Source organism: Aythya fuligula, chromosome 2, assembly GCF_009819795.1.
Source record: "Aythya fuligula isolate bAytFul2 chromosome 2, bAytFul2.pri, whole genome shotgun sequence".
NCBI classification, from domain to species: Eukaryota; Metazoa; Chordata; class Aves; order Anseriformes; family Anatidae; genus Aythya; species Aythya fuligula.
Window position 1 is genome coordinate 140,651,534 of NC_045560.1, and position 23,118 is coordinate 140,674,651.

Below are 23,118 nucleotides of genomic sequence, written 5' to 3' on the forward strand. Positions count from 1 at the left end.
TCTTCCAATTGCTTGGTTATCGCATCCAGAAAAAGCTGCTTCAATACCTTTCCAGGGACAGAGGTGAGACTGACTGGCCTGTAGTTTCCCGGATCCTCCTTCCTGCCCTTCTTGAAGACCGGAGTGACATTGGCTATCCTCCAGTCTTCAGGCACCTCACCCGTTCTCCAGGACCTTTCAAAGATGATAGAGAGCAGTTCAGCAATCACATCTGCCAGCTCCCTTAGCACACGTGGATGCATCCCATCGGGACCCATGGATTTGTGTGCATTGAGCCCACTCAGACGCTCCCGAACCACTCTCACATCCACCGGGGGGAGCCCTCCATTTCCCAGACTCTTTGTCCTATTGCCAGGGGTGAGGAGTCCGGTGGGAGCATCCTTGAAGCAAGGACTGAAGCAAAGAAAGCATTCAGTATCTCTGTCTTCTCAGCATCTCCTGTGACCAGGACACCCCCCTCATTCAGCAAGGGACCCACATTATCCCTAGTCTTTTTCTTGCTGTTTATATACTAGAAAAAACCCTTCTTATTATCCTTTATCTCTTTTGCAAACCTCATCTCTAGGTGGGCTTTAGCCTTTCTCGTCGTTTCCCTGCAGGCCCTGACAACACATCTATACTCCTCCCAAGAGGACAGGCCCTTTTTCCACATTTCATAGACCTTCCTCTTCCTTTTGTTCTTATTGATGAGCTCCTTGCTCATCCACACGGGTTTCCTGCCCCCCTTCCCTGATTTCCTATTCTTTGGGATGCACCAATCCTGAGCATGGAAGAAGTGCTGCTTAAATGTAGCCCAGCTCTCACAAGTACCCTTGCCTTCTAGCAACCTATCCCATGAGATACTCCCAAGCAGGTCCCAGAAGAGGTCAAAGTTGGCTCTTCGAAAGTCCAGGGTAGCAATCCTGCTTTTAGCCTTACTTCCTTTGCCTAGTTCCATCTGAAATTCCACCATCTCATGGTCACTGCATCCCAAGATGCCCCCAACCTTCACATCTCTAACAAGGCCATCCCTGTTGGTAAGAATGAGGTCCAGGAGCACCCCCCGCCTCGTCAGCTCCTCCACCACCTACGTCAGAAAATTGTCCTCAACGCATTGTAGGAACCATTTGGACTGCTCGTGCCTGGCTGAGTTGCTTACCCAGCAGGGGTCTGAGTAATTGAAGTCCCCCATGAGGACCAGTGCTCTTGATCGTGAGGCTACTAGCAGCTGCTCGTAGAAGGCCTCATCGACTTCCTCCTCCTGATCTGGAGACTTATAGTAGGCCCCTACCACTGTGTCTCCCATACCAGCCCACCCCTTAATTCTTTCTTACCCACAAGCTCTCCACTTGTCCTTCACCCTCCCCCAGCTGGAGCTGGGTACACTCTAATTGCTCCCTCACATAAAGGGCAACCCCACCCCCTCGCTTCCCCAGCCTGTCTTTCCTAAAGAGGACATAGCCCTCCATGACTGCGTTCCAGTCATGCGAGCTGTCCTACCACATCTCAGTGATCACGAGATCGTGGCCCCGTGACTGAACACAGATCTTGAGCTCATCCTGTTTATTTCCCATGCTCTGTGCATTGGTGTACAGGCACTTTAGGGAAGCAGCAGGTGCAGTTACCCCTGGGGGAGTACAAGAAGAAGATACTGGACAGGGGATCGGGAATGCTACCTTCTCTGAGGAGCCCTCAGTCAATCCTATGGGAGAGCTCACAAGTTTTTCCCTGTCTTCAACAGTGACAGTAGTGATGACTTCCCACAGCCCTTCTCTGTCACCTTTAGTTCCCCTCCCTTCCCCCATCAAACCTAGTTTAAAGCCCTGGTAATCAGCCCCGAGAGCTTGCTCCCCAACACACTTGCGCCCCACTTGCTCAGCTGGGGTCTGTCCATAGCCCACATACCTGGCTGCTCAAAGGATGGCCCAAGATCAAAATACCCAAATCCCTGGTCCAGACACCACCCCCCTCAGCCAGTCATTTACCTGTCCTGTTCTGCTCCTTCTATCTGCATCCCACTCACCCAGCAGGAGGACAGAGGAGAACACTACCTGCACCCCAGTCCCCTCAACAACCTCCCCAGGGATGCAAAGTCCTTTTTAATATTCTTCATTTTTCTAATAGCAGCTTCCTGGGATCCAACCTGAATGACTACGAGAGGATAGTAGTCCTCCGGTTTAACGAGTCATGGCAGAGCCTTCCTAACATCTCTGACACGTGCCCCAGGAAGACAGCACTCTTCTCTGGATAGGTTATTTGGGTGGCAGATAGGAGCCTCAGTGCCCCTCAGTAAGGAGTCCCCAATCAACAGGACTCTCCGCTTTTTTTTTTTTTTTTTTTTTTTTTTTTTTTGTGGCACAGGTTACAATGCGGTGCTCCATCCGTTCCTGATCCTTATGTTTTGCACTTTCTCCAATCTTGACTCTCTTCTCGGGGTTGCTTCCCGGGTTCGGACTACTGTCCAGATCCTCAGCCTCCCTGAGAGCCTCAAATCTATTTCCCAGGGACACCATGGGGGTAGGTGGCACCGTAGGTGTCGGGGGCAGACGTCTCTTTCTGCTCTGAGTTGAGACAAGGGTCCAGCCCCTTGTCTCTTGCGGACAGTCTAGCCCTCTGTTCTGCATGTGTTCAATGGGGGCAGCCTCTACCACTAGTCGGGACATAGGAGAGGGCTGCCGAGCAACAGCAGGGGCAGGGAGAACCCTCCTATCTGTCACCCTCAGAGACTCCCTCAGGCTGCCGATTTCTCACTGCAGCCCAGCCACCTGCTCGAGGAGTCCCTGAAGCAGGGCACACCTGCACCCGTGACAGTGCTCTCTTCCCTCATGGCCCAGATGGGCCTCCGGATTCCAGAGTTTCCCGCAGTCATCTGTCTGGACTGCCACCTCCCCCCTCAGGGGATCCACCTGGGTGCCCACGTGAGCCCAGAGGGGCAGCATCTCCTCCGTTTAGGTTGCCACCTCGGACCGACCGCTGCAATGGGTGCCCACCATGGTGGGGTCTAGGTTCTCCTCCCTGTCCCACTTGAACTGCCCCGTGCAAACTGCCTGAACTAACTGCCAAGCCGGTCCTGTTAGCGTGTCCTGTTTGTGGCGCTACAAAACCCAACATCAAACATGCTGTTCAAAACCCAACATCAGCAAATCTTCTTTCATTGACTAATGTGTAGGATTATGAAGTGTGGTGCCCAAAATTCCAGCACATTCTTACTTTCCCTGGTTAATTTTGGAGCGTCTGAGGACACAGGTCAGCATATAGCTCCTAAAAGCAGCTAACAACATTGATAGAGTATCAAGAGTGCACAATTTAGGTTCTACATAGGAAAAGAGGAGAAGCTATGTGGATTCTGGAAATCTCTTCTAACTTAATTTTTTATAGTTCCATGAATACATCTTTTGACTTAAATTAAGAAACACTGTACTAAATGAGAGCTTGTAAGACTGGACTCATCTTACTCTATGGAGATTTTACCTGACACAGGACAAGACTTACAGAGATGTTCAGAGAGAGTTTTCACCTTGTTTACAGACTGCCCTGTAAATCTTTTTGTGTAAATAAGAAGCCTAAGGATGTTCTAAAGGAAATCAATCACTTTGATACTTCCAGGCTATTGAAGCTTTCATGTGAGGTGCAACATTGGTTTTCCTGTTTCAGTTATTTATCATCATGCATTTGCTATTCCAGTGTACACATTCTTATCTCAACTTTCTTCTTTGCAGTCATCATCTGGGATAAATAGGTTTTATTCTGCAATCCCAGAAACCCTTTTGGAGCTGTGTCATTTTGAAAAAGAAACAAGTATATTTTTAATATACATGTGTTCAGCATTACTTTTTTTAATCATAGATTCTTTAGGCTAATAAAAAGTAGTAAAGAGAATACAAACAGCCTGGAGAAAAAACAGAACCCTCTGAAATCACCAATTGGGAGTAATCCAGAATGAATCGAACTTTGCAAAACATTGGGATTGGATTTTGGAAAAACAGCATGAAAATAATTATTCATATTTTCTTAGACATCTTTTAGCAGTTTTTTTTTTTTTTTTTTTTTTTTTTCTTTCCCAATCATTTTCTAACTTACTCTATTCAGATGCTAGAACTAGAAACTTTATAATATTTTTTTGTGTCTTCCAAATGTATAGGTACTGCTATAGCATGCACAAAAGATGTTCAACTTTTTGAGCTTTTCCTTTCTTTTCAATAACTTTCCTCTGTTTCAGATTTCCTTGATCTACTGCCCAGACCAGATTGGAAATTTGTCTCTTTACTGGTTATTACTTCGTTACCTTGTATTATTTGAAACTAATATAGAGTGCAGCTGGTCTACAACTACTTACTTTTGCAAACAGTGTTGAAGAAGCAACATTTAATGTGGGTCACAAGCAGAAAATCCTAATAGCTTCCAAAATAAAAGAGCATCTAATTTGTTTGGAAGAATAATTCCGAATTATCAGTCAGTGAAGTTTTGAAAAGGTATGCTGTTCTGTGTTTGAGGTATTGAAAGCAAACATGGCAAACGCCTGACTACTGACAACTGTGAAAGAAAGGCACTGCATGCAGAAGGTTGTGAACTGTGCTTTACAACTTCAGAGGGATTATTTAAATTCATAATGGCAGCTCCTCTGATAAAGGGAAAACAGTATCCTCTGAAGAGTGGCCAGCTGTTGAGGGCTCAATAATCAGGCTTTTATTTGGCTTCCCTTCTGGAGTTGCTTTTATCAAAGATAGTGATGCTGGCAAACAAAATAAAGTGCTGTTATGTCATAGATACATTTTTGTAATAATTTCTGGAAGAGCCCAATTTAACTTTGTTTTGCAAAATGTCTGTTAGACGTATATCTGTCTGGGTATAGGTCCTAGTACATTTGTCAAGCATAAAAATTAATTTAGATTTGCATGTGTCTTCCAAATCTTTATTTCCAGAACTGTCAGCCTGTTTCTTGTTTGTTTTCTTCAAATATTCAGATATGTATGAGTAAAAAGTATCAATGATTTCATCTGAAACTGCAAGGGCCAACAGAGATGGACAGAGCCTTTTGACATCTTCATGTTTCCCTCTCTGTTTATTCCAGAATAACGTGAATGGAATTGATTCCCTGTTCCCTGGACTGAGGATCTTCATTACTACCTTAAGGAGGCCATGCAGCCAGCTTGAGCCAAGTACATTCTGGCCTTTAATTGGATTATGAAGCAGAACAGGAACCAGAACTGCAGTCACTGTTCTCAAGATAAATTCCTACTGAATTTTGTGTATATGTGACTTGAACAGGAGTAGCAGAATTCAGCCTTGTTTCCTAATCTTATATTTCGTTTGAGGCTTGCACACACATTCTGATTTAATTTCTGCACTTTTGAAATACACCCCTTTTGTTTTTTCTTGTTTAGGAAGAAGAAATTTTGTGGATCAGTTTTCACAATTGTTTCCACATTCAGAAAATACGGTTTATACTACCAAAAGATGTCCCTTTCTTCTAATGAAGGAGGGTTTACTTTCCTTTCTTGAATACCTCCCTGTTCCTATAGACATATTGGAGACCTACAGTTATTCAGGATGATTTTCCAGGGCTATGCTGATGTCCATCAACATGTTAAATCTAATCTATTTAAGAAATCTCCAAGAGTCTGTCTCAACAGCCATAATGGAGAAACAAATTCTATGCCCAAGTCCTTTAAGGGCCTTTTAGCCCTTAAGGTATAGATGACAAAGGACATATGAAGAAAGGACATATGAAGAACCTATTGGGCTAAGGCTTGCTATTTGGCCTTGAAATTAACTGGCTCACAATATCCTTGTCCGTATGGTTTGGCTTACCGAAAAACCTAACATGGACTTGCTCACAGTGTATATTGAGAAAGTCACTGCCCCCTGGGGTCCCCTAGTTGTGTTTAGTAATTGCCTGGATATGTACTGTTTAGATCAGGCTAAAACTATTCCAGGAAAAGGACAAGTGATTAAATATACATAGGCATATAAATATACATAGTACATCCTTTCTTAAGCCCATGTCCTGGTCCTGGTTTGTTGTTAGCACCTGAGGCAGACTCAGGTCACAGTACACAGCAGAGTTCCCAGGCTGTTGGAGGGAAAACAACACAGCTCCTCTCCAAAACTTCTTGCCTTTTCTTCTACTCGAGGCACTTCACATGTACTTATGATAGGCAGACATCCCTTAGGCATTTCCAAGTTGGTCTACTGTATTACCAGAAGTGCAGCACAGAATTTTAAAAGAAAAGAAATACATTGCCATGAATAAACCCAGATGAGTCATGAATAGAAGAAATACTCTCTTAACATATGTGTAAACATAAGTTAAATTTTCTATACCGTTCTGATCCCTAAATCATCCATGTAGGCCCTGTTTAGTCCAGAATAAATGTGAGAAAAAAATATGCTATTTTTTTAATGAATTCAACCATTTTAATTTACAGTCCTGGCAACTTCTCTGATTTTCACCATATTTTTTAAAGCTATGTGTAATTCTGTCCTTTGACACTTTTCCTTACTTGACAAGTGTTTCTCCCTCCTTTTCCTCTTATTTTTGAACATCTTCTTCAAACGTATAAGACACACATAATCCAGTTTTATACTGTTTACACTTCTTTATAGCCTTTGTTTTGAGAGATGTCCTATACTTGTTTTTACTCTTTGCTTAAGAGTATGTGAGAATGATTGTTCCTCCTCCACTTTCCTGAATCAGCAGAACCACTGAATCCTTCCTGAAACCTTAATCATTGCTACCAGCAGCCTGTGTGCCTTCAATACTGCAGAAGCTCTTCAGAGGTTCTTGGTGTTTGAAGAGAGTGTCTTCAGGGTTCACAGCGCACACCACTGCACAGAGTCAGCTCTGAGCACCCATGTTCTTTAAGTCAGGGGGTAAGCAGGGAGTTGACAGGATATGTCTTATTCCAAAGAACCCAAAAAACATCAAAAATGAGCCAGATAAATCGCATCCTTAAAGTTCCCATTTCTCACCATGGAATTCAAAATTCAAGATGACTAGATCAGATGCAATTTTGTTTAAATAGCTTTAGATGCATCTCTAACTGAACCTGTTGTCTCATATGCTTCACTTGAATAGATTTGAGGCTCAGAATTCCAGTTTGTCTCCAGTAGTGCTTCTGCTTGACACACACTACCCAGAATATTTACATTTGTACTCTCTCAGAAGCAAACTCATACCACTTCTCATATTTTCTTCTTAGAGTACCATACAGTTCATACAACCCTGAGCCATGTATTATGCAGTTCCAATTACAGAACAGTCCTTTGTGTGCCACGGGATAGCCTTTGCATTACATGGGAGCAAAGTTCATACAAGCTGCTTCTAAACATAGCCTATGCTCTTATACGCCATGCAGTAATATTGTATGACAAACTCAATAGGACAGAGATTCTATTTTGTGTCCCACCTGGGTAGATTCTTGTCAGCAGAAAGAGCCAATTGCTCTCACTTCCTTTTCCGGAGGCTGTGCAAGGAGTGTGCAATAAGCATTTCTGAGAATGTTACTTGAATTTAAAAATCTGAGTATCAACCCAATTTCACACGTTGTGACTTGAATGTTTAGTTTTACAACGTATAGGTTTCTCTCTTATTATAACTAAATGTGCTGCAATAATTTAAGATGGTTTCTTTTTGTGTTTCATTTTTCTTCTCCAAGGTCATATTTTTGTTCACAGGAAGTGGTGATAGAAAAAAATAACCACTTAGGCCATCCATATCAATTTTTTCACTGTGTTTTTTTTTTTTTTTTTTTTTTTTTTAATAATAATCAGACTCTGTTTCCTACTTTTTTCACCCTACTTTTCTTTTTCCTTAAAAAATGTTCTAAGAAAAAACGTATTATTAGAAGAAATTTTAACTTCATATGACATTTTCAAACTATAATAAATGTTATGCTGTTACTAAGTCAAGACATTTGGTTCTGTGTTTTGTCTCCTCTAAGTAAAATCCAGCATTCTGTTTTTATTTTTCTTTTGCACTAAATTTTGGGTTGGAAATATCAGATATTCTAACAGCATTTTTTGGTATGTTTTTTTCCTATCTCCATTGTTTCACTCAACATTTCTGAGACAGAAATCTTTCAAGTTGTAATGGAGAATCCTTTTTTTTTTTCTAGTTAGTAAGTTACCTGGTAATCTCAGAATGTTTTAAAAGTTATACATTTTTTCAGCAGTTCTTCCAGTTGGTGTAATTAATTGTTCTCAAATGTGCCAGTTTAGTCTAACCTTCCAGCTCTGAAAAATCAGATTTCAATTTTTTTTTTTTTTAGCATCTTTTCCACTTTAGATGAAAACTATATTATGATCCTTTTATCAGGCAAACAATGAACAAGATTTATCACTCAGTAGAGTCAAAAGAATTTCAGGAGATACTTACCTGTAATTCTGCTTTTCATTTCCTATGTGAAATCTGTCATACTGTGAATATGCCCGGTTTCCTTCCCAGTCCATTAATTCAATTCTTAGAGAATATTGCCTCTGACTCGTCATTGCAAAGATAAATTCATTCCCTAGCCAATGTTCACCTGATGGGCTACCAAAACCCTATAAAAAAATGGCAAAATAAATAGATATAATTAGTGCAATTGGTAGAATCTTTATATAATAATAAAATCATTATTGCATTTTTACCTTTGCGTTCTAATTACTGGTCACATAGCTTTCTGTGCTATGTGACCAGTAATTAGAACGCAAAGGTAAAATGCAATAACGCAGTCTGACAACCTCTAAAATGTGTCAGTAAATACTTACCACGTAGGAGAAGAGTTGTGTAATTCAACTGATATTTTTAAAGGCAGTTGAGATTTTTCAATTGAAAATTACAATTACAAGATATTAATAGTATGATGCAACATCCTTAAATGGTAATATTGAACAGTCAGCTTCTATAATACATTTCATATGATGTTAATATGACTAATTAGCATTAAGACAATTAAACCAAAACAGAATTCTGCTATACACTATAAAAGGTTTAAGAGACTAATCTAGATTATACCCTGAATTCAAATTAGCTGTGATGGACAACTCATGCTTTAATGTCTGAAAAATAAATTAGTGTACCTCTGCTATGACTGTCTGTCACAACTGAAGGAAGGAGGATTTTGATTTAAAATCCTTTTCTGTATATAAGACCTGTTGGACAGGATATGGCCTGTGAAATATCCCCTGTTATAATATGTATTTCTCTCATTCTTAATCTGTTAAGGGTTATATTGTCTAGGATTTTGTCTACTATAAAGCTTATTTTTCCTCATCCTGCTGAGGTGGCATAAGATATCTGTATGTGTTATTTCATGTTAAGATCTTTAACTTAAGGAATTAAGAATATTTGTATAGACTATCCCAAGCACAGGAAAGCATACTGTAACTTTATTTTCTAAGAATGAAAAATAAGCAGTAGTACAAAATTTAAGTTACTTAATTCTTCTCGCATTTCATATATTCAGATGGTCTTATTTCCAGTTAAGCAAGCTATCCACTTTTCAAACATGGAAAAATAAAGTGTGACCATTTTTCAAACTGCACTCTTAAACTGATATTTTTGTGCATCTTCCAGGTTTAAAAGTTGTATAAATTTTAATTAATATTTTACCATATTAAATTTAAAGTTTCCATTAATGTAATGAATTTCATTTACTATTTATATATATATTATATTTATATATTTAATATTTAATATGTAATACATGTATGTAATATTAAAATTACTGTTCTTTATAAACTATTACTTTAGTCATACCTGGGAACTGCCAGCTTCATTCTTTTGTCCTCAGTATATTAAAATTGCAATCTATTTCTGTGAAGATCTACTTCAACATGACTACTTCATGCTTATTCATATTTCTCAAGTTAGGAAAAAGGAGAACTGGAAACTTGCTGGTTTGCCTATACTGATATCCCAAGAATGTTTTTAGAAGACCCTTGTGAAAATTTCTTCATCATATGAAAAGAAAGATTGGATTATGTTCTTGTCTTTGATACAATTCACCCTCTGTAGCTAAGCTGTGACTTCCATATATACGAAAGAAACAACAGAAAAGAACAGTAAAACATTTCTACTTTTGGAGACTAGACTGAATCCAATCTCATGTATTTTCCTTCATCATTCACAATGGTACATTTCTCTCTGCAATAACAATTGACATTTTCTCCCAGTTTCAAATCACAAATTAAACCATGTGATCTGTCATTAATTGATTCATTGCAATTTTCAAGAACAAATGTGAACATTTTCAGAAAGCATTTATTTTTTAAATGAGGGCAATATGAAAAGACTTCTTTTGGACTATGTTGCAGGAAGCACGGCCGAAAGCACGACAGACACCGGTAGAGTCAGATCATGCTCTATTTTATTGCCCAAATAGCCTAACTTTTATAGTGAACTTAACAGGGGCGGACAGTGTTTCACACAAGATTATTGGTCAAAAGCACTCAGACAAACAACTGCAAGAAAACAACCCCACCTGCAAGAAAAAAAAACCCTTGTGATTAGCAGTCACATAGACCTTGTCCTTGAAGCCAGCTACTGGTAACAATATTTTCCTGAATTCCTCAATTGGGCAACGTGGGAACACTGTCATGGGAACTTCTCATAGTTGCCCTGGTAGCTTGGTTTGCTCAGCTACAGCAAGCCATGGGATTCTTGCTGTTTCAAAAATCCCTCAACAGGACTAGAAGTTAGGGAAATATGTCTGTAAGAAACGTTCAAAAGAAATCAACATCATGTAAGATGTTTTAATCACTCCTAATGTGAGATGGAAACACTGAAAATATGGTCCTCTCTCTTTTGCTGTCCTTTCTCTTTCACTGTCCAAGCTCCAGCCTCAGCTAGTTGGGGCATATGAGGATGAAATCCTGCCTTCCTGGTAGGTGTGTTGCCCCTGTTTGAAGGTGCATCATAGCTAAGACTTTAGTCAAGCAAAGCACAGGTATCCTAGCTGCAAACTTCTAAAGAAAATGAATTTGAAAACCTTGGACTGTGATGACTATCAGAGAAGACTCAAGCTGAAATATAGAATGATATTATTATTTGGCATTTCCTTTCCTGCACATTCTTTAATTATGTCCTTATTTCTAATTGATAATTTCCTATTTAAGCCACTGTAAAATTGATTGTAGCTAATCCTGTCAAAATCTTGCTCTGACCATATCAGTCTCTCAGTGTGAGCCCTGCTCTTCAAGCAGGGCTCCTCAAGCTCCCCTGCTCCATAATGCTGTGTCTGTATCTCTAACCTACTGCTTTGATTGCATTTGCATGCATATTTGACTTTGTAAATACTTCCCTAAAATACAAGGGCTCATTCCTCACCAGCATAAACTCTAAATGCAGCTAAATAGCTTTCAACATTTTATACTTGTTCCTTTTGTTCTTTTATAGAATCATAGAAAGGTTTGAGTTGGAAGGGACCTTAAGGATTATCTCATTCCAACCGTGCTGGAACACCTCCCACATTTCATCTCCTTGCCTTATCTCTCTGCCCGGTGGCTCACACACATGGTCATTCCTTTTCCAGAAACTTTGGCAGTGCCACACCAGAGCAGCCAGTGGTTGATCTCTGATCAACATCTTTTACCCGTGGCCACTGCCACTTGTCGCAGAGGAACATGCTTTGCCGTGACTACCATGGCAAGCATACACTTTCCCCCCCTAAAATCCAGAAGTCAGAAGTTGGTTTATCATTGGAGCATAGGTGTTTAAATACCAGCTAAAATATATTTCTTTAATATCTGTATGGTTTCTTATTCATAAAAGATATATTATTCCTATCAGCTCTATCCCTTTAAAAGAAGATTTTCAGGAAATCCTTTCTCCCATTTTCCCAGTGCTGTCAAGCAGAGGGATCTCCCCTTTGAACTGTGGCTTTATTGAACTATATGTGTCTTATCTTATTTAGATTACAGCCTATTCAGGATGTAATACATGTGGCTTTTTAACATTATGTGTTCCCATATGTGTTCTATATAAACTCCAGACACCGTATATAATTATTCTGAAATAAAAACAAAAATAATTTTTCTTATTCACATTTACACTTTCTTCTCCCTTTTCTCACATGTTATTACACTAAGATGAAAATCTATCACTAAGTGGTTTGCTCCCCTGACCAGAGGAAATGAAGTTGCAGCAAAAGAGAACAGAAGGAATATAAAAAGAAATATAAAAAAAAAATATGGGGAAAGTCACTACATAAGTTACGTTAGAAAGAGCTATATTATTGAAACTCAGTAGAAATTACTAGACTAAAAATATTCCTGTTTCATTTGCACTGTTGAATCCAATGAGTAATAGTTTTGCTTTACTGAAGACCTGCATTATTGAAACCAATTTTCATTAAAAACAAAAAACAACAAAAAAAAACCTGTATTTTATTTCTTTGTCACGAGCAACTTCTTTTTAATTAAACTCATTGCTGCTGCAAAACCAAGGAAGTAAGTGGAATAGAAAAAGTAACTCTGAAGGAAGGAACATTCCTAAGAATGGGCAGTATATTTTATTAAACACCTGATATGTCTGGAAAAGCAAACAAACAAACAGGTATTCCTATTTAGACCTATATATTAGGTCTAAATCAGACAGGATTAGTACATTTATGCAAAGCAAAGAGTTGAAAACAATAAAATCTCATTATGCCAAACTCAGCTGTTTACATCTTGTCTGCAATTTACTGCCCCTGTGTCAGATGTGCCAGAGACTTGTGTCCAAGACTTGCATGGTCGCTGTAGTTACCAGATATTTGGGCTTACTTCAAAACTACACCACTTTTCTATTTTATATCTTACTTAGACTGCCACTGGTAAAAGAACACTACTACTTTACCTACTTTTGTGTGCAGAGGAAAATGGCGTATTCTTCTCAAACAAACAAACAAAAAAAATGAAAAGCATGAATTAATTTTTAATTTCTATTCCCAACCCCAAGGGTGGCATAGAAAATGGTAGTAAAAAAAAGGTCATGCCAAACTCTTGATTTTTCTTCAGTGTCTTTAACCTTCAAATACATCAAATACAGCTCAGAATTTTATCTTCAAATACTTTTTTTTTTTTTTTTTTTTTTCTCTTCAGCCAGAAAACTTAAGGAAACAAGCTAATGAAATTGTGAAGCCCACCTGACTGCTATTCTTGCACAATGCCTTTTGAACACTTTTGAGAATGGGATAGACAAACAAACATTCACAAACATGAAGTTTAGCAAAGTTTCAGAACTGCTGCCTGGGACGAGTAGCCCCAGGGAGAAAGGCTACCAACTACCAGCTAGTTCCAACTACCTCTATCAGCAGACACAGACTCACCAGCCAAGCGCAGATGCTTAGCACATATTACCTCTGAGGGATCCTTAGACATCTGGGAGAAATTTGAGGGACATAAAAGGGGAACTCAAGCTATTGCCACAGAAAATCTTAGAAAGTAACAGATTAGGGAGATTATTAATAAAGTGAATGGCACTTCTATGCGGTACACAGAACAAAAAAATCCACAGAAAAGCAGACCTCATTAGTCTTACTGTTCATGATGCAATTCAGTAATCATTCAGTACTGAAAATCAAATAATGAAAGCCAAGCATTTTAGTTAACAGAACAGTTATGCCCATACTGTTGCTCAACTCCGTGGGGCGTCAAGTGATAAGATGACTTCAGCCTTGCCTAAAACCATGTTTGTTAATTTCTATAGACTAGAAGTTTCATTTTGAGAGTAGCTTTGGGCATAGTGTTTTATCTTAAAAGTTAAAATTAGAAGCTACATATTCCTGACCCAAACCAGTCACCTGTCATTAAACACATTTTTTTTTTTCCTATTAGATATCGACTCCGTCAACATACTTGTCTTTTTTTTCATTACTTTTTTTTTTTTTTTTTTTTTAATTTTTATTTATTCATATGGCTATAAGAGATACTTCATGTTAAAAGCTTTGCACTTAAACTCAAGGAAGCACATGAGGTGATCCAAGTTATCCTCAGCTATCAATCTACTAGGAGAAGGAACATCTGTATTTTGTGAATGTGTTTATAGTTAACTACATTTTACATCCCTTTAAAACCCAGAGGGCTTTAAGTACTGTTCCAAAACTGCATTCTAAGTGACTAAGAGACACTATTTTGTCATTAGCTTTCTATATTTCATCCATTAGATGTTTCCAAGTACAGGGATTTACTCCTTAAACTTTATATTTTATTCCAAAAAACTAATTTTGCTTTTCCATTAAAATCTGCAAAAGGTTTTGGGATGAATGGCAAACCAGACACTTTAAGTTCCCAAAAGAGTGGTTATCATAATAGGGAAAGGCCAGAAATTTCCAGAAGTTTTCAAAGCTGTCATACATTTTCCTCATTAATACTCTATGGAAGCTGGGAGACTGCTTGCATTCACTAATATGCTTTCTTAACGGCCCACCACTAGCCACAGGCAGGATACAGAAATATCTACAGTGTATCTATATACACTGACCTAGTATAAATTATTTTCTTGTTTCATTTCATTTTTCACAAACTGGAAACATTTATATTTTTGCTGCTGATGAAAAACTGCATTATGATTGTATTTTGGCCAAGTTTGATAAAAACAAGTTGTTAAAAAGATGTAAAAGATCACAATAAGTCAATGTTTTTGTTTGTTTGTTTGTTTAAAAAAAAAAAAAAAAGGAATAATCTGTTAATGCTTTGTACTACATTTAGAATAGATTGTTCTTGTAGACATGATAACACAACTTATTTTCAGACCAAAGAAAGCAGAAATTATACATATTATTATACATATATGTACTAGGATGAAGCAAAGGTTCTTTACACCTACAGCTATATAGTAAATTGTTAAATTGTGTATATTCAGACACAATGCCCAATTGTTATGATAAAAAAGTAAAAAGAAACAAAAATATTTTCCTGTTATATGTATTAATGCATTTAGCACCCAGAATCACAGAGAATAGTACCATATTTTATAATATTTACTCTAGATGACATCCGGGTTCAATATCAGCTCATTTCCAATTGCACAATCATTAACAGAGACAAAAGTACTAAAGCAGTCATGAGTACAAAGAGGCTGAATTCAGTACTGGTTTAAAAAATGACCTGAAGAATTTACAGAGTTGATACTTATTCAAAAATAATAAGTAGGGTGCAAAAGAGTTTTATTAGGCTTGGCAGAAGCTGTGGGGGTATTCTGCTTGAATCATGTTACTTCAAGTTCATTAAACAATTATCTCTCTTACTTTATTTATTTTGTCTGATAATGTTCATAGGAAGCTTTGACTTTTTATAGACAAAACAAAATTGAAACCAGACACAGTCAATATATTCTATGGGTTCATCTCCTGTCAGACAATTCACTGAATAAAGCAGATAATAATTCAGTGTTTTAAAGCAGCAGTGTCTTCCAGAAGACATAAAGTGTATTCAGCTCCTTTTGCCTCAGCTGAGAATGTGGAATGGATTTTGTTTAAGATAAATTCTAAATCATTCAGTTTACTTCTCCATTTCCATCATGTCAAATTATTCATTGTATATATATATTTAAATATAGAAATAACTTTAATTTTCCTCAAAGAATGAATGAGTTAAAGAATGTTAACTTTAAAAATTTAGTAAAATATTTATAATTATTTCTATGAAATACCCATAAATATTTGGTGGAAAGTTTTAAAAATATGTTTGGAAGCTAGAGGTACCTTCTGAGAAGACTAAAACAAAACTTAAGTTACTTTCAATTTAAATACAGAAACGAATGTCTCCACCAGTGTTCCAAGTTTGAAAAGTACCTCTCGCAATCTTGTTCATGTCCTGCAGCAGTTCAGGTTGCAGCACTTCATTCTAAACCAAATGTTTCAGTAGACATACAGAAGTTAAATTCACTTCTTCCTTTCTCTTTCCCAAACACACACAGTATCAGCAGTGTGTGTTTCCCATGAAACACGCTTCCCAGCCTTCCCCATGAAGAAGAATCCCAGCATCAGAGCTCAGGTTTGAAGTGCAAACAAATGGTACCTCTGGCTTGGCAATGTGCCCCAGACAACTAATTTTCCTCCACCGATCCACATCAAACACCCAATCTGGCCCAGCCAGATTGCACATCACTGAGGCACTAATAACTGAATGACACTAGAAAATGACTGACACCAGACTTAAATAATTATAGCGCTAATATGACATGAATCCCAAGGTGAAGGACTGCTCTGGTGAGTCCCAAATGGAACTGATAAGGCGGGATGCACCTCCCTGAAGAGAAAGCTGTGCCATGATGAAAGCACACAACTGTCATTTGGAGAACAGCAGAGCAGATACCTAATGATCTCTGCTAAAACTCTGCTGAATCTTCAAATCACTAATTAAAAGCAAACATGCAGACAAAAACCTCTCAAAATCTCACCTGGATGTTGTACAATAGCATGTCCATTTTTGGTAAGAAAATTTCTTTAATAAACTTTAATCTTAATGATGATATTCTAGGAAAGGTTGTTACCATGATTATGCTTAAGAATTAAGATAAATAGTTGTTTAATTAAGTTGAAACATTGCATACAATTTATTAAAAGTCTTACATGTAAGGAATAACCTGCATGGTTCTATTAACAGACTGGAAGACTACATGGGCCTTATCAACATACCCTGATGGTGTAAAAGCACTGAAGGCAGAGTAAGCAAAAGTGCCAACACCACTCTTGAAACTGGTATTAATATTTGGTAATATTTGCATAGTAAAGACTGCTCAGTGTAACACAGTTAAAACACAACTGTGCTACTGTTAAAATAACACTTTATTTATTTATTTATTTTAATTTTGCCATCCAAAAATATTCAAAAATGTAAAGATGAGACCTTCTTTGGTAACAGCTCCATTGCCCAGTCTAGTGATCCAAAACTCTCTGGAACAAATATGATTTCATTCTTGCTCCCTTAGATGTAGTAGAAATGCACGCTGTAGCTTAAGCCTTCATCAGAACCCGATTACTTTCATGAACATGTTTTCATAAAAGTGAATACTGTCTCTCATCATTTTGCTATCATGTCTGTCTCCACTGGACATGCTTTAGACTCAGCAAAGGCAGAGAACATGCTGGCTCTTTCTGTAACACTGATGAAAGTAACAATCATCTGAGTAACAGTTTAAGTCAGAAGTGACTTTTTAATAAAGTAGGGTGACATGTAACTCTTTATCAAAGAGTTGTGAGTCTCCATGAAAGGCGTTACTCACAGAATATCTTAATGCACATTCCAGTCACTAAAAATCATTTCCTTATATTCAAATTACTTTGTAAATATTTCAAAGAAACAAATGACTTCCATGCCATATATCCCAGTCTCTTGAAGTAAATGGCTTTTTCAGATGCAGAAAATTTGTAACTCATGACTTTGAAATGTACTATCGTAAGGCATGTACTTGTGCCTATGTCACAGTTATTCGTATCTGAAGTGTGCCTTTTTTATCCCCTTGCACTCCTAATTCTCATGAGCTTATCCATTTAACATAATAATTCTACTCCTCTCCCTCTCCCCCATGCCTCCCATCTTGTTTGTTTCCATTACAGAAGCAGCACGCCTTCTGTCTTTTCTAAGGACATGTTTTCCCGAGCTCTTGCCTTTCTCACAGGTCCATCCTTTCCTCCATTTTTCAGGAAGAACCATGCTGATATTGCAATGTATTTTATATAATTCTTTACACTACTTCCAGGGAAAAAAGTGAATTGGTTTCTGCAGAAAAAAATAAAGTAAAGTATAGGATGTGTCTCCAATACTACAGAGAGGCATATAGATAGACGGATGGATGGAGCACAGGTAGTGCTCTGAAGGCTCTCCTGCTTTCAGGAAACCTTTTATATTCTTTTCCTAATCCCATATCATCTTCAAAATGCCTCATGTTCTATGATCCAGCAATTCTTCTCTTCACACCTGTTTCACTCAGCCACAGAAGAAAAGAGAAACTGTTCTGATGCGTGCTCTGAAGTCCCTGCTGAAGCAACAAGTCCCTGCCTTTGCTGAGATGAAGAATAGAATAATTTGTACTTAGAGCAAAAATTTCTCGCCTCTGAAAACAAGGCAAACTTATGCAAACTGTCAGTTGAGAATGGCCCATTACTCCTAACTACTTGGGCATTATTTAGGGAATTAAGTTAGACCAAAACTCCAATAAAAAATTAACATTGTGGATTTTGTGTCAAAAGTCTGTGTTCACACTTAGGCTATAGCTCTGTTCAGTGTGCTAGCACAGATATGGTAAAGGAGTTGAAGAAGGAGAAACTGAATCAAATGCAAGTAGGACCACCATCCTCTTAATCCCTTCTGTGCAAAACAGGGAACCACAGGCCTTCTTGGCAGAAAGACATAAGATCTTATTATAACATCCTGTTAGCTAGTTATCAAGAGCAGCTGCATATCTTTGCCCTTGGTGTGATCCTTCATAGTCAGATGATTTTGGGGTAACAACAGTGGAGATGAAAATTTCTTCTAATATGAGAGCAGTCAAAGATCACACTTTTCAGGTAATGTACGCATGTTATGGTTTTGTTGCTTGGCTTATGCTTCTTTAAATTAATGTCTGTGACCAAAAAAAAAGAAAAAAAAAAAAAAAAGAAAAGGAAGATTGATTTGAATGTAGCTCAAGCCAAATCAGTGAAGATGTTTTACATCTTACTGTTGTAAAACCACAGGCACGTTGGTAGCTAGGAATCTCTAGCTATTACATGTATCATTACAGACAGGTGAAGTTAGTGTCAGTAGCCATTGCTGTACTTGACATCCTGTGAAGCCAGTGAGCTACATTATATGCTTGCTAAAGAACATACTATTTAGCTCACAGTAATTGCTTTTCTTTACCCTAAAGGGAAAACATTAGCATCAATGAAGATTCAAAAAATATGCTTTTGACAAAATCATCTAATATGGAATAGTCACAGACAGAGTATTGTAACCATCTCCAGAGCTGTTATTTGATAGTATGTGAGCTCTGTTTCAAAGAACATGGGAATACAGAAATGTGTCAGTAAAATTAGACTACTGTACAAGTGGTGTAAAGATTTTGTGGCCATATCAATGCATAACAGCTTAATTACTGATAACCCACAAGAAGATATATAATTAATTTAGAATAACTAGATTTAATGAAACTGAGGACTACAAAATATATTTTTTCCATAACATGAGCATTCAAATTTGTCTTTTTTTTTTTTTTTTGTCAAGAATATTCTACTCAGCCAGGCCATATGGTTTATGTATTTTTTGTTTTAAAAATAAACACATGTGCATCTGAAGTTGTTCTCCACAAAAATAATGGAACAAGAATCATAAAGCATGCACAAACAATTTAAAAATGTGCCTTGTGCATTGCTTTTTACGCAGTCTGTCTCACTTGAAAGAGAAAGTGATGAACATAATAATCTAATATGACAGGAAGGGGGCAGAGCTCTGTCTGTATTTTTTTTTTCACTGTTTCTTGTATTTGGGGAAAAAAGGAATCTGCATACTCTTTGTAAATGGACAAAATTGCAACAGAGAAATATTCATCATCAATTAATGTTCCAGAAGGGAACAGTACAACAGCTTGAGGTTTTGCCTCTTGGCTCAGGTCAAACACAATGTTAATTGTGGTGAGGACTTATTTTTAGAAAAAAAAAAAAATCAAGTTAATATTGCTACTGAGGCAATATGTAACAAAACAAAAGTCAGAATTTGGAGATAATTTGAAAGGTGGGCAGAAACAATTGTACCAAAAGTGAACATAGGAATAGCTGGAGACCACAAAAGGAGTTAGGAGACCACCTTCTAAAACAGGAGCTAGACACTTTGAAAATAAAAATTAAATGTAAGTGATGTCTGGAAGTTTTCAAAATGAACATGGCAGACAGAAGTAAAATCTTTGTTGGAGCAGTAGCTCTTGCTATGAATAGTTCAGGCAGACTCAGAAGCCTAAATACACAGCTTACAGTCAGACTTGCAAGGACTGGTGAATAACTTAACCATTAACTTGACGGCCGCAAGACAGACAGTCTCCAAGAAATTGGGAGAGACTTATCTTTGAGCAAGAACTTACTCACAGAAATGATGTGTAGTAGCCATACCAAAAAGGTTTTCATTTTCATCATGCCAAGAAGAAAATTAAAGATGTACTTACAATGTATAGAGGAGTACAGATGTCTTTTAGGTAAGCATAAGACATGGCTCACAAGACTTGCTACACCAGTTATAGTTCACTGAGGCTCTGACAAAAGTCAGATTATTCCAGATAACATAATCCAAATGCCCACTAAAGCTGCATTGAGAAATATTTCCTGAGAAAGTTCTGATAACCACCTCTATGGTCCAGCTCTCATTAGGCCATAAAAAAGTCAAAATTATCCTACTCTGGCATCTTACCACATAGGCACTATGGAGCTAAAGATCAATCTGACCCAGCATCTTTAAGAAGAAAAAAAAAATCCCAACACAAATGAAATGTAGATGTGCTTTTCAGGCATGCACAGATGCTAGTGATGACTTTTAAGATAAATTGGCAGCACATTTGTTTTAAGCACTGAACTGGTGTTGGACTCAGATACTAATCAGGAACATGAGGTTAAGGGGGTGTGAAATTTACTGCTGTAGTTCATGCTTGCCTCAAAAAAACAAAAGAAAACCAGCTGCTGGTCACGAAGATAGGGGGTAGTTACCATAAAGCTTAGAAATGCAGCTGTGGATCTAATATACACTTGTGATCCCAATCTAGATCATGACATTATGAACGATTAAGAAAGTGATAGCTTTTTTTCATTAGAGAAAGGAAATGGCAATACTGTAGCAATAAAGGCATGCAGTACAGTTAAATACTGACATGCATGGAGAAAAGAAAAAAAAAAAATGGCAAGGAAAAAGATTGCTGTGAGCTGGCCAAGGCATGCAATTTCAAATACCTACTGAGAGTCTTTACTCAATGACAGAAAGAAAGAAAATATTTTAAAGGTCTGAGGAAGACCCCAGTTGACTTGGCTCCCTAGAACCCCTCCAGGAAACTGATAGTGAATGTTTAGATATTGAGCATGGAATAATTTCTGTGAGATTCATGGAAATTTTTAAACTAGGCATGCTGAAAGGCTAGAGAATAGGGAATCCAATATCCATCACCCAATTTGGCAAAAATGGAGACAATGACTGGGAAAGGTATATTTATCCAAGAACTGAAAATCTGGAATTTGAGCAAGGAGTCTCAATAGCCAAGTTAGCACATGACCTAATACTTTGGATGTGATTATTGCTAATGACCGCCTAATAAAAGCCAGAAACTGCCTTAGAAATTCAGCCTGTAGAAACCCCCTTTATAAAAGTGGCTCAGGTAAGCAAATTTTTTTTTTTTTTTTTTTTTTTTTTTTAAGACATTCTCTTTCCAGAAGTCATAACTCTAATTCCCACTTCAAACAAGGAAGTATGAAAAATGGTAGAAACCTGCTTCAGGGTGATATTAGCTGCTGTTGTTAAAGGAATTACTTGATGCTCAACTTTAAATGTTTCTCATAAGAAACAAATAGTAACATGGAAAATCCACTGCAAATACTGGTAAGAAAAGGACAGGAGGAGGAACTCAAAGGATTTCCTCTGAATTTCTTCAAATTTGTATATCTGAATATTTAAAAGTGAAATTGTTGAAGAGAATTTGTAGTCAGAAATGAGTTCTTAGGAGTGAATGCAAGAATTATACTGCATGGCACATGACTGAGGCCAAAAATGAACGATACTGGTAAGCACTTTTGCCACTGAGAAAGAAGATGGCATCGCTAGTCTTGTATAGCAGAATAGAAGTGAATAAGAGAAATTTTATTCATCAGCTACTGTTTTAGGTACCAAAGAATGTTTGATTTTATTTTCCAGAGTAGAGATTGGACACCTGCAGCAATGGAGCCAAAAGAAAAAGAAGAAAATATTAATGCCACTATTATTGCAGTATCACTGACTTTCTGCTTATACAAGTATGGATTGAGCTGTGTATTTCCTAATTTTGAAATATTTATAGCTACTTTATCTCTCTATCAATGTGTTTCCTGTGTTGGTGTCTGGAAAATTGAACAGAAACTCAGGTAATTCTATATACACTGAAGGCACCAGCATGAAACTGAATAAAAGACAATGATCGTCTCAAAGACTGTCTGCAGGGTGAATTGGTGCTGGGTAATTCCTGTAACCCAGCAGTGCTGTCACTCACCTTTGCAGAGATTATGCCATGTTGCTGAGAGAAGCTGTGTATGCCCCATCCCCGGAGGTGTTCAAGACCAGGTTGGATGATGCCCTGGGTAACCTGATCTAGTGGGTGGCATCCCTGACCATGTCAGGGGGGTTGGAACTAGATGATCTTTAAGGTCCCTTCCAACTCAAGCCATTCTATGATTCATTCTATGATACACCCTTTCTGAGTTACCTGCTATAAGGACCTCAGTTTATAGTCAGAGAAAATGTGCGATGGCCTCCTAAAACCAGACAAGCCAGTAACTTCTAAGGGTACTTGCAGCACTGCAGTCTGGTGGCCTGAGTCCCAGCTCAAAAGCTGTCAGTCAGTAGCTGTTTGTAACTGAAAATTTCCCAGTTTTCAAGATTCTTTTCCAATAAGAACCAAATGCACTGAAAGTAAAAGAACCCCCAGAAACTTATTATTGTTGATATTATGTTGTTATGATATTGTTTATTTCAGTTAGATTAGAGGCCCTAGTGAACTACTAGCAAAACAAGAATGTTTTAGCAAATCTGGAAAGCAATGTCTGAACTTGTTTTAAGAAACATTGCATCTCCTACCATACTACCTCGCTTCCTTTGGAAGAAAGAGCAGGTAGATATGTCAAGAAGGAGCTATGATGTGATCTAATAAAACCTGGACACACTTTCTGAACAATGAGGAAATTATGACATCAGTGATGTTCTTGAAGCTCATAGTCCATCATATTTCAGTAATCTGCAGAGTTTCCACTGTCCTCCATCATCCAATATTTGTTCGTATAAAATATTCGCAGCTAGGAACCTCAATTAGTTACTTTAGTAGAACGGTTCAGAAAGCAGAGACAAACCTATGTCCCAACTTTTCTCATTACTCCTAGGATAATTATCAGTAAAAGTCCAAAACAGATCCTTTTTATTTGGTATAAAAAAAGTATCTCTTATAAGAAAGACTATGGTATCTGTAAGGAAAAG

General features: G+C 37.8%; 1 protein-coding gene across 1 annotated transcript in view; it reads right to left on the reverse strand.

Annotated features, from left to right (window-relative positions):
- The window catches only part of ANGPT1 (angiopoietin 1), a 200,943-nt gene that overhangs the window by 38,037 nt on the left and 139,788 nt on the right, over nt 1–23,118 (reverse strand). Inside the window, exon 7 of the mRNA XM_032183404.1 lies at nt 8,357–8,523. Coding sequence (XP_032039295.1) covers nt 8,357–8,523 — 167 coding nt within the window. The remainder of the gene's footprint in view (nt 1–8,356; nt 8,524–23,118) is intronic.